This window comes from Nerophis ophidion, linkage group LG08 (assembly GCF_033978795.1).
Source record: "Nerophis ophidion isolate RoL-2023_Sa linkage group LG08, RoL_Noph_v1.0, whole genome shotgun sequence".
Taxonomy (NCBI): Eukaryota; Metazoa; Chordata; class Actinopteri; order Syngnathiformes; family Syngnathidae; genus Nerophis; species Nerophis ophidion.
Genome location: NC_084618.1, coordinates 14,611,275 through 14,624,878, shown reverse-complemented (window position 1 = coordinate 14,624,878; position 13,604 = coordinate 14,611,275). Strand labels below are relative to the sequence as shown.

At 40.4% G+C, this 13,604-nt stretch overlaps 3 protein-coding genes across 3 annotated transcripts; all 3 read left to right on the top strand.

Annotated features, from left to right (window-relative positions):
- Positions 1-910: 910 nt before the first annotated feature.
- Positions 911-11,498, top strand: LOC133557377 (uncharacterized). Its single transcript, XM_061907781.1, is given in 2 exon segments — positions 911-1,551; positions 11,054-11,498. Coding segments are annotated over 2 exon segments (801 nt in total). The 5' UTR covers positions 911-1,171; the 3' UTR covers positions 11,475-11,498.
- Positions 3,961-5,527, top strand: LOC133557376 (histone H4). The gene has a single exon (XM_061907780.1). The coding sequence runs from the start codon at positions 4,000-4,002 to the stop codon at positions 4,309-4,311; it is 312 nt and encodes a 103-aa protein (XP_061763764.1). The 5' UTR covers positions 3,961-3,999; the 3' UTR covers positions 4,312-5,527.
- LOC133557028 (histone H2B 1/2-like) lies at positions 7,788-8,801 on the top strand. Its single transcript, XM_061907315.1, has one exon. The coding sequence runs from the start codon at positions 7,794-7,796 to the stop codon at positions 8,166-8,168; it is 375 nt and encodes a 124-aa protein (XP_061763299.1). The 5' UTR covers positions 7,788-7,793; the 3' UTR covers positions 8,169-8,801.
- Positions 11,499-13,604: the final 2,106 nt, after the last annotated feature.

Here is a 13,604-nt window from a genome sequence, read left to right as displayed (position 1 = left end):
CTTTTTGAAGCCCATGATGTCGATGATGAAAAGAGGGTCCCATTGTTGTTGAGTTCAGTGGGAGCAGTGACATATGGACTTCTTCGCAATTTGGTTCAGCCTGATTTGCCCAAAAACAAAACATTTGACCAGATTGTGGACACTCTGAAAGACTATTATGAGCCAAAGCCGTTGGTTATTGCCGAACGCTTCAGGTACCGCAAGTGTGTTCAGAAAAGCAACCAGACGGTTACGGAATATGCCGCTGAGCTGCGTCAATTAGCTGCAAAGTGTGATTTTGGTGACAGACTGGATGAGGCTCTGCGTGATGGCTTTGTCAGCGGGGTCAGTTCTGAGGCATGTCAACGCAAGTTGCTCTCGGAGGACAGACTGACTTTTGCAAGAGCTGTGGAGCTGGCTGTCAACATGGAGACGGCCCACCGCGACGCACAGCAGTTGAGGAAGGGTGATGACGTCACTTCAGCTGTTCACAAGGTAAAGGAGAGGCAAAGACGGCGCTCGCCTTCAAAACAAGAGACATGCTACAGATGCAAAGGCAAGAATCATAATGCAAGTGACTGTTACTACAAGAATGCAAAGTGTCATAAATGTGATAAAATAGGGCACATACAGAAAGCATGTAGATCTGGAGGCCCAGCACGTGAAAATAAATATGATAAAAAGGGGAAGAAAAGCAGTGAGCGAAGAGAGGAGAGAAGGACAGGCTATGTGCAAACTGACAAAAATGAAGATGATGTTGGTGATATTTTGACTGTTTTCAGCACAAATGGTGCAGGCCGACAGCCATACAAGGCCATTTTTGATGTAAATGGAAAGAAAGTCCTGATGGAAATAGACACAACTCAACTACGGCAAGTCAGTCCGGACAAACAACGCTGAGTCAGCATGCACATTAATACACCACAATATTGGACATTGATCCTTAGTAATGGTGGTTGCTGAGGTCAGTTACTGTTTCTATTGTGTTTTTGAAAGGACTTTTGAAACTGGAAGCAGAGCTCAAACCACAGCCCCACGCATTTCCATACTCTGCGCTGATTGGACAACAGTTTCCCCGACACAGTCAGCCAATCACAAAGCAGCATGGGAGTGTATAAATGTCCTGGTCGGACAGCTGCAAGGAACTATTCTCCATCCAAAATTCTGATATTCGTCTGCCCATTTTCGAATCATGTCTGGACGTGGCAAAACCGGCGGCAAGGCAAGGGCCAAGGCGAAGACCAGGTCCTCCCGTGCCGGACTGCAGTTCCCAGTGGGTCGCGTCCACCGTCTGCTCCGCAAAGGCAACTACGGCGAGCGTATCGGCGCCGGTGCTCCTGTCTACCTGGCAGCAGTGCTGGAGTATCTGACCGCTGAGATCTTGGAGTTGGCGGGGAACGCAGCCCGTGACAACAAGAAGACCAGAATCATCCCCCGTCATCTTCAGCTAGCTGTCCGCAACGACGAGGAGCTCAACAAACTCCTGGGAGGTGTCACCATCGCCCAGGGCGGTGTGTTGCCTAACATCCAGGCTGTTCTGCTGCCCAAGAAGACCGAGAAGGCTGCCAAGAAGTAAATTACTTCAAATCCTCATCCCCACAAAGGCTCTTTTAAGAGCCACCCACTATGTCTGTAAAGAGCAATGGCATCATCCTCTAACACAAGCTTAATTAATCAGCGTATACTATTATAAGAACACTTTTAGACCTGTTCTGCAATCAGTAATCAAGTGATGGGCAGAATGGTTCAATAACATAATTGTAATAGGATAGGACATGGGTGTCAAACTCGTCTAAAACCCAGGGGCCACTTGGAAAAAAATGTACTCCTAAGTGGGCCGGAATGGTAAAATATTGGCACATTAACTTAAAAATAAAGTCAACAGCTGGCCTTAACCCTTTATTTTCAATTTCTCAAGAAAACTAAAATATTCCATCCATCCATCCATCCATCATCTTCCGCTTATCTGAGGTCGGGTCGCAGGGGCAGCAGCCTAAGCAGGGAAGCCCAGACTTCCCTCTCTCCAGCCACTTCGTCTAGCTCTTCCTGGGGGATCCCGAGGCGTTCCCAGGCCAGCCGGGAGACATAGTCTTCCCAACGTGTCTTGGGTCTTCCCCGTGGCCTCCTACCAGCTGGACGTGCCCTAAACACCTCTCTAGGGAGGTGTTCGGGTGGCATCCTGACCAGATGCCCGAACCATCTCATCTGGCTCCTCTCCATGTGGAGGAGCAGCGGCTTTACGTTGAGCTCCTCCCGGATGGCAGAGCTTCTCACCCTATCTCTAAGGGAGAGCCCCGCCACACGGCGGAGGAAACTCATTTCGGCCGCTTGTACCCGTGATCTTATCCTTTTGGTCATGACCCAAAGCTCATGACCATAGGTGAGGATGGGAACGTAGATCGACCGGTAAATTGAGAGCTTTGCCTTCCGGCTCAGCTCCTTCTTCACCACAACGGATCGATACAACGTCCGCATTACTGAAGACGCCGCACCGATCCGCCTGTCGATCTCACCATCCACTCTTCCCTCACTCGTGAACAAGACTCCTAGGTACTTGAACTCCTCCACTTGGGGCAGGGTCTCCTCCCCAACCCGGAGATGGCACTCCACCCTTTTCCGGGCGAGAACCAACTAAAATAATATCAAAATCAAATTAGTGCACTGACGTTTGGCTTATTATTTTTTGACATATGTAGCATTTTCTACGATGATAAAAATAATTGCTATTGTGACATCTAGTGGACACATTTAGAACAGCAGTTTCTTTCATTCAAAAAAGTTCATTTTTATACTTGGCAAACTCTTTCAGGGGGCCGGACAAAACCTGTTTGCGGGCCTGATCCGGGCCTAGGGCCGTAAGTTTGACACCCCTGGGATAGGGTATGTCTTAAATGTCATTGCACAGGTTCAACTCAACTTTGTTTTCAACACAAACCTGTTCAAGATGAGATAAAGAGTGTACAGGGTTACAGGACAGCAACGCCAATGGGTCCCTGGAAAAAGGTAAATGTTGGGGAAGGATGAGTAAAAAAAAAATACAATCTTGTCTGGGCTCTTAAGGGGGGCCAAGTCTAAAGTGGGAAAAAAACCTCCATAGCAAATCACATATACATACTACAATGTACATCTCAAGATATCTAGCAACAAAGGGGAGGGATTGGGGGGACACGGTGGCAGGCCGCAGCTCTCAGGTGCTGCCCATCCTTCCATCATTGTGTTGAGGGGGTTGGATTTAATAATAAATAATTATCAAATATATATATATATATATATATATATATATATATATATATATATATATATATATAAAAATAATAATTTATATTCCCCTCAATTCCTCCCCAAAAATGGGTGAACTGGCTGGAATATAAAGACAATATAACATACATCCATAAACGTGGACGCATATGCAAAAGTGCAGTATATCTATTTGTACGATAACCTATTTATTTATATCTGCACCTTATTGCTCTTTTATCCTGCACTATCATGAACTAATGCAACGGAATTTCGTTCTTATCTGTACCGTAAAGTTCAAATTTGAATGACAACAAAAAAGGAAGTGTAAGTCTAAATTGTTCTACAAGGTAGATCAGTTACAAAGGATGGAAAGGGTAAGCGTGGAAAAGATAATTGTCAGAAGGGCACAAAAAGAGGGCGAAACCTAAAGGTATAAAGTAAACCTATCCATCTGTACTTCTAAATAAAATACACACATCCCATAAAAATCTAAAATATGTACAAAAATCCCATCTGAGAATCAGACATACTTTATTAATCCCTGAGGGGAAATTTACATATTTATCTGTACTATTTAGTTAATAAAGTGTGAATTTAATGATATTTGACAGAACATAGGGAGCATTGTGGCAATATGAGAAAGGGGGCGGTGCTTCTAAGTAAGCCCCTCCTCGTCAAGATTGCATCAGCTTGTTCTCTTTCAGGTCCGCATTCTTTTAATAATAACGGCCCTCTTGGAGAGCGAGTGCCATCCGGAATCGTTCTCTACATCGACTAATCATGTCTGGACGCGGCAAGGGAGGCAAAGGACTGGGGAAAGGAGGCGCCAAGCGTCACCGCAAAGTCCTCCGCGATAATATCCAGGGAATCACCAAACCCGCCATCCGTCGTCTGGCTCGCCGCGGCGGAGTGAAGCGTATCTCCGGCCTGATCTACGAGGAGACCCGCGGCGTCCTGAAGGTGTTCCTTGAGAACGTCATCCGCGATGCCGTCACTTACACCGAGCACGCTAAGAGGAAGACTGTGACCGCCATGGATGTTGTCTACGCCCTCAAGAGGCAGGGACGCACTCTGTACGGTTTTGGAGGTTAATTAATTCTGCTCACACCCAGTTTGAAACACCAACGGTCCTTTTAAGGACCACTCACTTGTCTTTGAAGAGTTGTTATTCCTCGACTTAACTAATTGCAGTTAAATTTCATGAATATTAGACTATTACATCTTATTGGTTGTACCCCTAACTACATGAACAACTACTCACTGACATATACGTGTATTCTACAACTAAATATGTACTGATACTCTTAGATCATATGGCCCATTATCACAAATTAATCAGACATCAGGATCAAGTCATGTTAACCAATATTCACACAAAATTGGAGAGCATTTGGACCACTTTGTATCTGCACGTAAATTAAAAACAGCTGCTCACAACTGCGAATCGTTCTTGTTCACTTAAAGAAGACACTCTAAAGACTTGAATCATTATCCATGCGTTTGTTACGTCTCGTCTCGACTACTGTAACGTATTATTTTCGGGTCTCCCCATGTCTAGCATTAAAAGATTACAGTTGGTACAAAATGCGGCTGCTAGACTTTTGACAAGAACAAGAAAGTTTGATCACATTACGCCTGTACTGGCTCACCAGCACTGGCTTCCTGTGCACTTAAGATGTGACTTTAAGGTTTTACTACTTATGTATAAAATACTACACAGTCTAGCTCCAGCTTATCTTGCCGATTGTATTGTACCATATGTCCCGGCAAGAAATCTGCGTTCAAAAGACTCCGGCTTATTAGTGATTCCTAGAGCCCAAAAAAAGTCTGCGGGCTATATAGCGTTTTCCGTTCGGGCTCCAATACTCTGGAATGCCCTCCCGGTAACAGTTCGAGATGCTACCTCAGTAGAAGCATTTAAGTCTCACCTTACAACTCATCTGTATACTCTAGCCTTTAAATATACCTCCTTTTTAGACCAGTTGATCTGCCGCTTCTTTTCTTTCTCCTATGTCCCCCCCTCCCATGTGGAGGGGGTCCGGTCCGATGACCATGGATGAAGTACTGGCTGTCAAGAGTCGAGACCCAGGATGGACCGCTCGTCGGGACCCAGGATGGACCGCTCGCCTGTATCGGTTGGGGAGATCTCTACGCTGCTGATCCGCCTCCGCTTGAGATGGTTTCCTGTGGACGGGACTCTCGTTGCGGTCTTGGATCCGCTTGAACTGAACTCTTGCGGCTGTGTTGGAACCACTATGGATTGAACTTTCACAGTATCATGTTAGACCCGCTTGACATCCATTGCTTTCGGTCCCCTAGAGAGGGGGGAGGGGGGGGGGGGGGTTGCCCACATCTGAGGTCCTCTCCAAGGTTTCTCATAGTCAGCATTGTCACTGGTGTCCCACTGGATGTGAATTCTCCCTGCCCACTGGGTGTGAGTTTTTCTTGCCCTTTTGTGGGTTCTTCCGAGGATGTTGTAGTCGTAATGATTTGTGCAGTCCTTTGAGACATTTGTGACTTGGGGCTATATAAATAAACATTGATTGATTGATTTGCTAAAACACACGAGACAAGTAAATTAAATAAAAAAACATATGACTAAATGACAATGTGCATTGTGATATTGTCAAAAAGTGACTGTTTAAATCAGCTTAGTCACACTTTTACATTTTGATTAATCGCTATAATCACCAATTACTTGTGTGCATATTTCACTGAAATTAACTTTGGAAAAATATCCCAATAGTTTGACACAAATGCAGTGTTATTGACAGAATGTCATTCGGGAACGTGTTTTAAATGCTTTTCATGAAGGACGTAATTTATTTGGGAGTGACATCTTCCCCTCAGGAACACCTCACACTGACTTGATACAGGTGCTCAGACACTTGGGAAAGAAGTACATGGTGAACAAAAATACTAGTTTGAATGCATTTATGTGTTATTAGATACACATCCTGTTCCAACACACACAGCAGCCTCTCAGAAGCCATCTTTATTATTGGACTTACTTTTAATCAAACTTGAGGGGGGCCCTAAAAGTAAAACAAACCAAAAAAAATCAACTTATTGTATTGGTTTTCATAATAGAAAATAAAGTGTGCGGCTTTCAATGGAAAATGTTTTGAAACTCCTGTCTTAAAGAATAAAGACAGTATTTACGCAAAGTCATTGTTCGTGTTCTTTCATCATCATCATCATCTTTTCTTTTTATTCCTTTGATGAAAATGCATATATACAAGCCACGAACAGTTGACACTGTCATTGTTTTTGTTTCTTATACATTTCCATGATCAGAAAGGCGCAGATGGAAGAATACTCTTCTCATATTTATATCCCCCCTTTTAACACAAATTATTTTAGATGACTTTATAAGTGTTCCCTCCACCAACACCCTAACTCTAACATACTTTTTAATTTTCGTTTAAGCATTTTCACAATGACACCTCCAATCAAAATCAAAAATCGGTTTGATACATTTCCGGTTGTCTCTTTTTGGAACTCTTTTTAAATTCAAATATAATTTTGCAACGTTTTAAGTCTTTCTTTAGACAATTCCATGCTTTCACAACAGCAACAGACAAGCACATTTGTTTCAGATTTGTTTCCGCACTAGGATGTTCAAAATCATACGGCCTTATTTGGTTGTCATCTTCAGACGTGAACACAAATAACTTTTGTAAGTCCTTCGGAAGAACTTTATTTCTAGCTTTGAACTTCACTAATAGAGTATGCGACGCTACAATGAATTTTAGTTTTAATAATCCTGACCTAATGAAGAGTGGATTTGTGTGGTCTCCATATCCTACTGTAAAAATGATACAAATTACTCTTTTCTGTGAAATAAATAAAATAAATAAAATAAATAAAATAAATAAAATAAATAAAATAAATAAAATAAATAAAATAAATAAAATAAATAAAATAAATAAATGGGTTGTACTTGTATAGCGCTTTTCTACCTTCAAGGTACTCAAAGCGCTTTGACCCTAACCCTAGCCCATTCACACACTGATGGAGGGAGCTGCCATGCAAGGCGCCAACCAGCAACCATCAGGAGCAAGGGTGAAGTGTCTTGCTCAGGACACAACGGACGTGACGAGGTTGGTTCTAGGTGGGATTTGAACCAGTGACCCTCGGGTTACGCACGGCCACTCCCCCACCGCGCCACGCCGTCTGTAAAGGCATTATGTTGCTGTGATATGTATTTCCCCATATTTCTGCACAATAATAGAAATAACGTATTATGCAGAGATAAATTATACAAAATATGTATGCTATGTTGTCCATATGACAGGTCAGCTACAACAATATATAAAATAGAGTTGATTTCATTCAATGTAATAAATAAGATTTAAGTTTAAAATATGTTATCGTTCCAAAACTTAAAAACAATACAAAGTCATGTCAAAGTGTACTAAAGAAGGCACTTCACTGTTCAAAACAAGAGGTATGACGTCAAGATAGGTGGTAGCTAATCAAAAAAAAGCGTTGCCACAGTCTAATTTGCATGCAAGCGTCGATAAGTACGTTGTCTTGCACTTGATGTCACAGACTCGTTTATCTCCAACACGATGCCTGAGCCAGCCAAGTCCGCGCCCAAGAAGGGCTCAAAGAAAGCTGTCACCAAGGCTGCCGGAAAAGGAAAAGGCAAGCGCAGAAAGACAAGGAAGGAGAGCTACGCTATCTACGTGTACAAGGTCCTGAAACAGGTCCACCCCGACACCGGCATCTCGTCCAAGGCCATGAGCATCATGAACTCCTTCGTGAACGACATCTTCGAGCGCATTGCCTCCGAGGCGTCTCGTCTGGCTCACTACAACAAGAGATCCACCATCTCTTCCAGGGAGATCCAGACCGCCGTCCGCCTCCTGCTGCCGGGTGAGCTGGCCAAGCACGCCGTGTCTGAGGGCACCAAGGCCGTCACCAAGTACACCAGCTCCAAGTAAAATCCTCCAGTAAATACTTAAAGTCAAACCAAAACGGCTCTTCTAAGAGCCACCCAACTTTTCTTGAGAGTGACTTTCTTCCAAACTTTGCGGACCCCACTGAATTGTCTAGAAAACCTTTAGGTCATCAATTTCTTTGATTTTTATTCCAGGAGGATAATCAAGTGTAGATCATGAATGCATCTCGTCCATAACTACTTAAATCATTAATTCAACCCCTTCTCTCTAAAAGTGCCATCCAAAAATGAGTTCCTATATTAATAAATTAACTGGTTTACATCAGGGCTTCACGGTGGAAGAGGGGTTAGTGCATCTGCCTCACAATACGAAGTTCCTGCAGTCCTGGGTTCAAATCCAGGCTCGGGATCTTTCTGTGTGGAGTTTGCATGTTCTCCCCGTGAATGCGTGGGTTCCCTCCGGGTACTCCGGCTTCCTTACACCTCCAAAGACATGCACCTGGGGATAGGTTGATTGGCAACACTAAATCGTCCCTAGTGTGTGAATGTTGTTTGTCTATCTGTGTTGGCCCTCCGATGAGGTGGCGACTTGTCCAGGGTGTACCCCGCCTTCTGCCCGATTGTAGCTGAGATAGGCGCCAGCGACCCCGAAACGGAATAAGCGGTAGAAAATGGATGGATGGATGGTTTACATCAAGGAAACCATCAGTCATGTCAGTAATAAAATGACAAATTACAACTGAATTGGTTCGTTCACTTCAAAGTGTCATTCTGAAAACACAAATGTTATTATATTGGTGAGAAGTACTTTATTCAGAAATATTGGTTGTAATGAGATGGTGACTTGACCCGAGTGTACACTGCCTTCCGCCTGAATGCTGCTGAGATGGGCTGCAGCATCCGCGACCACAAAAGAGACAAGCAGTAGAAAATGGATGGATGGATATAATGATTATAAACATTCCACAAGGTGGTGACATATGACAGTGACATCACTTTTGATTGTTGTTTTTTATTACTTAGCACAAGAACATTTAAACAATATATACGAACACAAGAACATACAATCTATTCATGGATATGAATAGTGTAACCTACAAATAGAATGAAATATTGAAATATAAAACTGAGGATACACAATTATGTGAATATAATGACTGTAAATATACAAAAAAGTTAATCCATCCATTTTCTACCGCTTGTCCCAATCAGGGCCTAATTATATATATATATATATATATATATATATATATATACATACATACATACATACATACATATATACATACATACATACATACATATACATACATGTATATATATATATATGTATATATATATATATACATACATATATATATATACAAAAAAGTTAATCCATCCATTTTCTACCGCTTGTCCCAATCAGGGCCTAATTATATATATATATATATATACATACATACATACATACATACATATATATATATATATATACATACATACATATATACATACATATATATATACATACATACATATATACATACATATATATATACATACATACATACATATACATACATGTATATATATATATATATATATATATATATATATACATACATATATATATACAAAAAAGTTAATCCATCCATTTTCTACCACTTGTCCCAATCAGGGCCTAATTATATATATATATATATATATATATATATATATATATATATATATATATATATATATATATATACAAAAAAGTTAATCCATCCATTTTCTACCGCTTGTCCCAATCAGGGCCTGATTATATATATATATATATATATATATATATATATATATATATATATATATATATATATGTATATATATATATATATATATATTTAAAATGGGATGGAGTAGATCTATACACCCTGAAGAAAAATATTTTTCTAAAGATTTAAATCAACAAGACGTTACTGTTTGCTACAACCTCACTTCACTTCTTTTGATACTTACAAGGATTCAGAGCAGTGGTTCTCAGATGGGGGCACGCGTACCCCTGGGGGTACTTGAAGGTATGCCAAGGGGTAAGTGCGATTTTAAAAATAATATTCTAAAAATAGCAACAATTCAAAAATCCTTCATAAATATATTTATTGAATAATACTTCAACACAATATGAATGTAAGTTCATAAACTGTGAAAGGAAATGCAACAATGCAATATTCAGTGTTGACATCTAGATTGTTTGTGGACATGTTCCATAAATATTGATGTTAAAGATTAATTTTTTTGTGAAGAAATGTTTAGCATGAGGATTGATGAATCCAGATGGATCTCTATTACAATCCCCAAAGAGGCCACTTTAAGTTGATGATTACTTCTATGTGTAGAAATCTTTATTTATAATTGAATCACTTTTTAATTTCCCAACAAATTTTTAGTTATTTGTATATCTTTTTTTCCAAATAGTTCAAGAAAGACCACTACAAATGAACAATATTTTGCACTGTTATACAATTTTAATAGATCAGAAACTGATGACATAGTGCTGTATTTTACTTCTTTATCTCTTTTTTTCAACCAAAAATGCTTTGCTCTGATTAGGGGGTACTTGAATTAAAATAATGTTCACAGGGGGTACATCACTGAAAAAAGGTAGAGAATAACAAGATTGGAGGCACATCTGATGGGACCACATTAAGCATTAATGGGTGAAAGACAAAGTTGAACTTGCTATTAGGGATATTTGTGTCATTATGCAAATATATTTTCGACAAAGAGTTTATTTTACAGTAACAGATCATTCTGATGAGTGCAGTATGTGGGTCTTACACACAAAGGACAACACGTTTGAGGAACTTCGTTGCTGATTGGACAACAGTTTCCCCGACAAATCAGCCAATCACAGAGCAGCATGGGAGTGACTATATATCCTGCTGGCGGAGCTCTGACATTTATTAGTCGAGAGTCTTTGAACTAATCAAAACAATTAGAAATCATGTCTGGACGTGGCAAAACCGGCGGCAAGGCAAGAGCCAAGGCCAAGACCAGGTCCTCCCGTGCCGGACTGCAGTTCCCAGTGGGTCGCGTCCACCGTCTGCTCCGCAAAGGCAACTACGGCGAGCGTATCGGCGCCGGTGCTCCTGTCTACCTGGCAGCAGTGCTGGAGTATCTGACCGCTGAGATCTTGGAGTTGGCGGGGAACGCAGCCCGTGACAACAAGAAGACCAGAATCATCCCCCGTCATCTTCAGCTGGCTGTCCGCAACGACGAGGAGCTCAACAAACTCCTGGGAGGTGTCACCATCGCCCAGGGCGGTGTGTTGCCTAACATCCAGGCTGTTCTGCTGCCCAAGAAGACTGAAAAGGCTGCCAAGAAGTAAAATACATCTCACCTATAATACCCCAAAGGCTCTTTTCAGAGCCACCCACTCCTCCAGCAAAGAGTTTGATTCTGTCTAACAATAATTGAGGCAACCGTTTATGTTAAGAGATCTGTACAGTCATCCACTTGCGACCAATTTCAAGTATAATGCTTAAATATGATATCAGTAGTGGCACATACACTACAATTTATATATATATATATATATAAAAAGCCATCTCTTCTTTACTCTTCAATAAGTTATACTTTTAAATCAAAGCATTTATTTATAAAGCGCATTCAAAATTTACCACAAGGGTAACCAAAGTTCTGTACAATGGACTGGTTATAAGATAATATGAGGACTGAGCGAACAACGAAACAGAACATGATAAAAAATAAATATAACATAAAAACATAGAAAAAGGTTTACAGTAAAAGTGCTCTCCTACCTTGTAAGAGGCCCTAATCCTGACCCATCAGGAGCAAGTGTGAAGTGTCTTGCTCAGGGACACAACGGACATGATGAGGTTGGTAGAAGGTGGTAATTGAACCAGGAACCCTCAGGTTGCTAGCCCGGCCACTCCCAACGGCGCACGCCGTCTAATAGCCAGTTCCAGTCTAACTTGGGAAAAAAATGTATGTTGTGGGAACACAATACAATGGTTATGTTTATTTCTAATCACTGTACATGACTATAAGAATGTACAGTTAATATCCAAATTTGAACAAATCTTGAGAAAATAACATGGAATCATTTGAACCAATATGTGAGTTCTCACACCACCATGTAATGGCCAACTGTTGCTTTTTCGGATGCATCACATAATTGAGTTGGCCCTATGATGAAAGGGCGACTTGTCCAGGGTGTACACTGCCTTCCGCCTGGATGCAGCTGAAAAAGGCTCCAGAACCCCCTGTGACCCATAATCGGACAAGCGGTAGAAAAATGGATGAATTTCATATTTGAGTCTCTGTAGTTCTTGGAAATGATGTTGAGTTACGAGTGTAAGACCAGATATGTCTGCTGCATAGGACAATACCTAAGAACAAATATTGTTTTTTTATGTACTTTCCCACCATGGTAGTATTATGCTTGTGTGACATTATAAGCAGGAATAGGGCACTGAATATGCGAGTGCAATTTGACACTGATGATGTACAGGCCAGGATATTTGTGTTATTATTCCATTTATTTCAATAGTTGTTGGTTTTAAGTTTTGTTGGTTTTGACTCACCCTCTCCATCAGAATAGTCCTTATTGTCGTTGACCAGCAAATGAAGAACAGAATTGACTACTCCCCCAGTCATAAAAAAATGTAATAAAACAGCGGCACTTCTAACTAAATATTTTTTTGAACATTGTTCGTTAAATAAAAAGCTCACATGTTGAAGCAATAACAATAATATAAGACTGTAAATAAACATTATAAAATGAATAATGGGTTCAGCCTTAACTAAAGTCCATAGTTTATAGAATGCTTTGCAGTACTGCATATCAACAAAGGGGTGATATTAATATTGTTAGTTTACATTCTTGTAGTCATGTACAGTGATTAGAAATAAACATAACATACACAATAATAATATAAGACTATAATAAACAATATAAAATAAATAATGGGTTCAGCCTCAACAAAAGTTCATATTTTAGTGAAGGTTTGTCCACTTTTAATACAACATACAATGCTTTGCAGAACTGTAACAACAAAGGGGCGATATTTATATTATTAGTTTACATAACACAGAGAGTCAGCATTCTTTTAGTCATGTACAGTGATTAGAAATAAGCATAATAATTGTATTATGTTCTCATTACATATATTTTGTTGCAAGTTAGACTGGCTGAAGGCCAAAAAGAGAGCTAAACAGGCGATAAAGCTAACAAAACAGTTTAGAAGTAGAGTGTACTTGGATGTTTATTTGCTACACTCATTGGTAACATATATATGTTATGAGTCCTGTGACACACCTTCAAAATCATTCAAAATTGTTTGACTTCATCCTTTTAAATCTCCAAAGATCAATTTACCTTTGTGACAAACTGTGAAGTGAAGTGAATTATATTTATATAGCGCTTTTTTCTAGTGACTGAAAGCGCTTTACATAGTGAAACCCAATATCTAATTTTTACATTTAAACCGGTGTG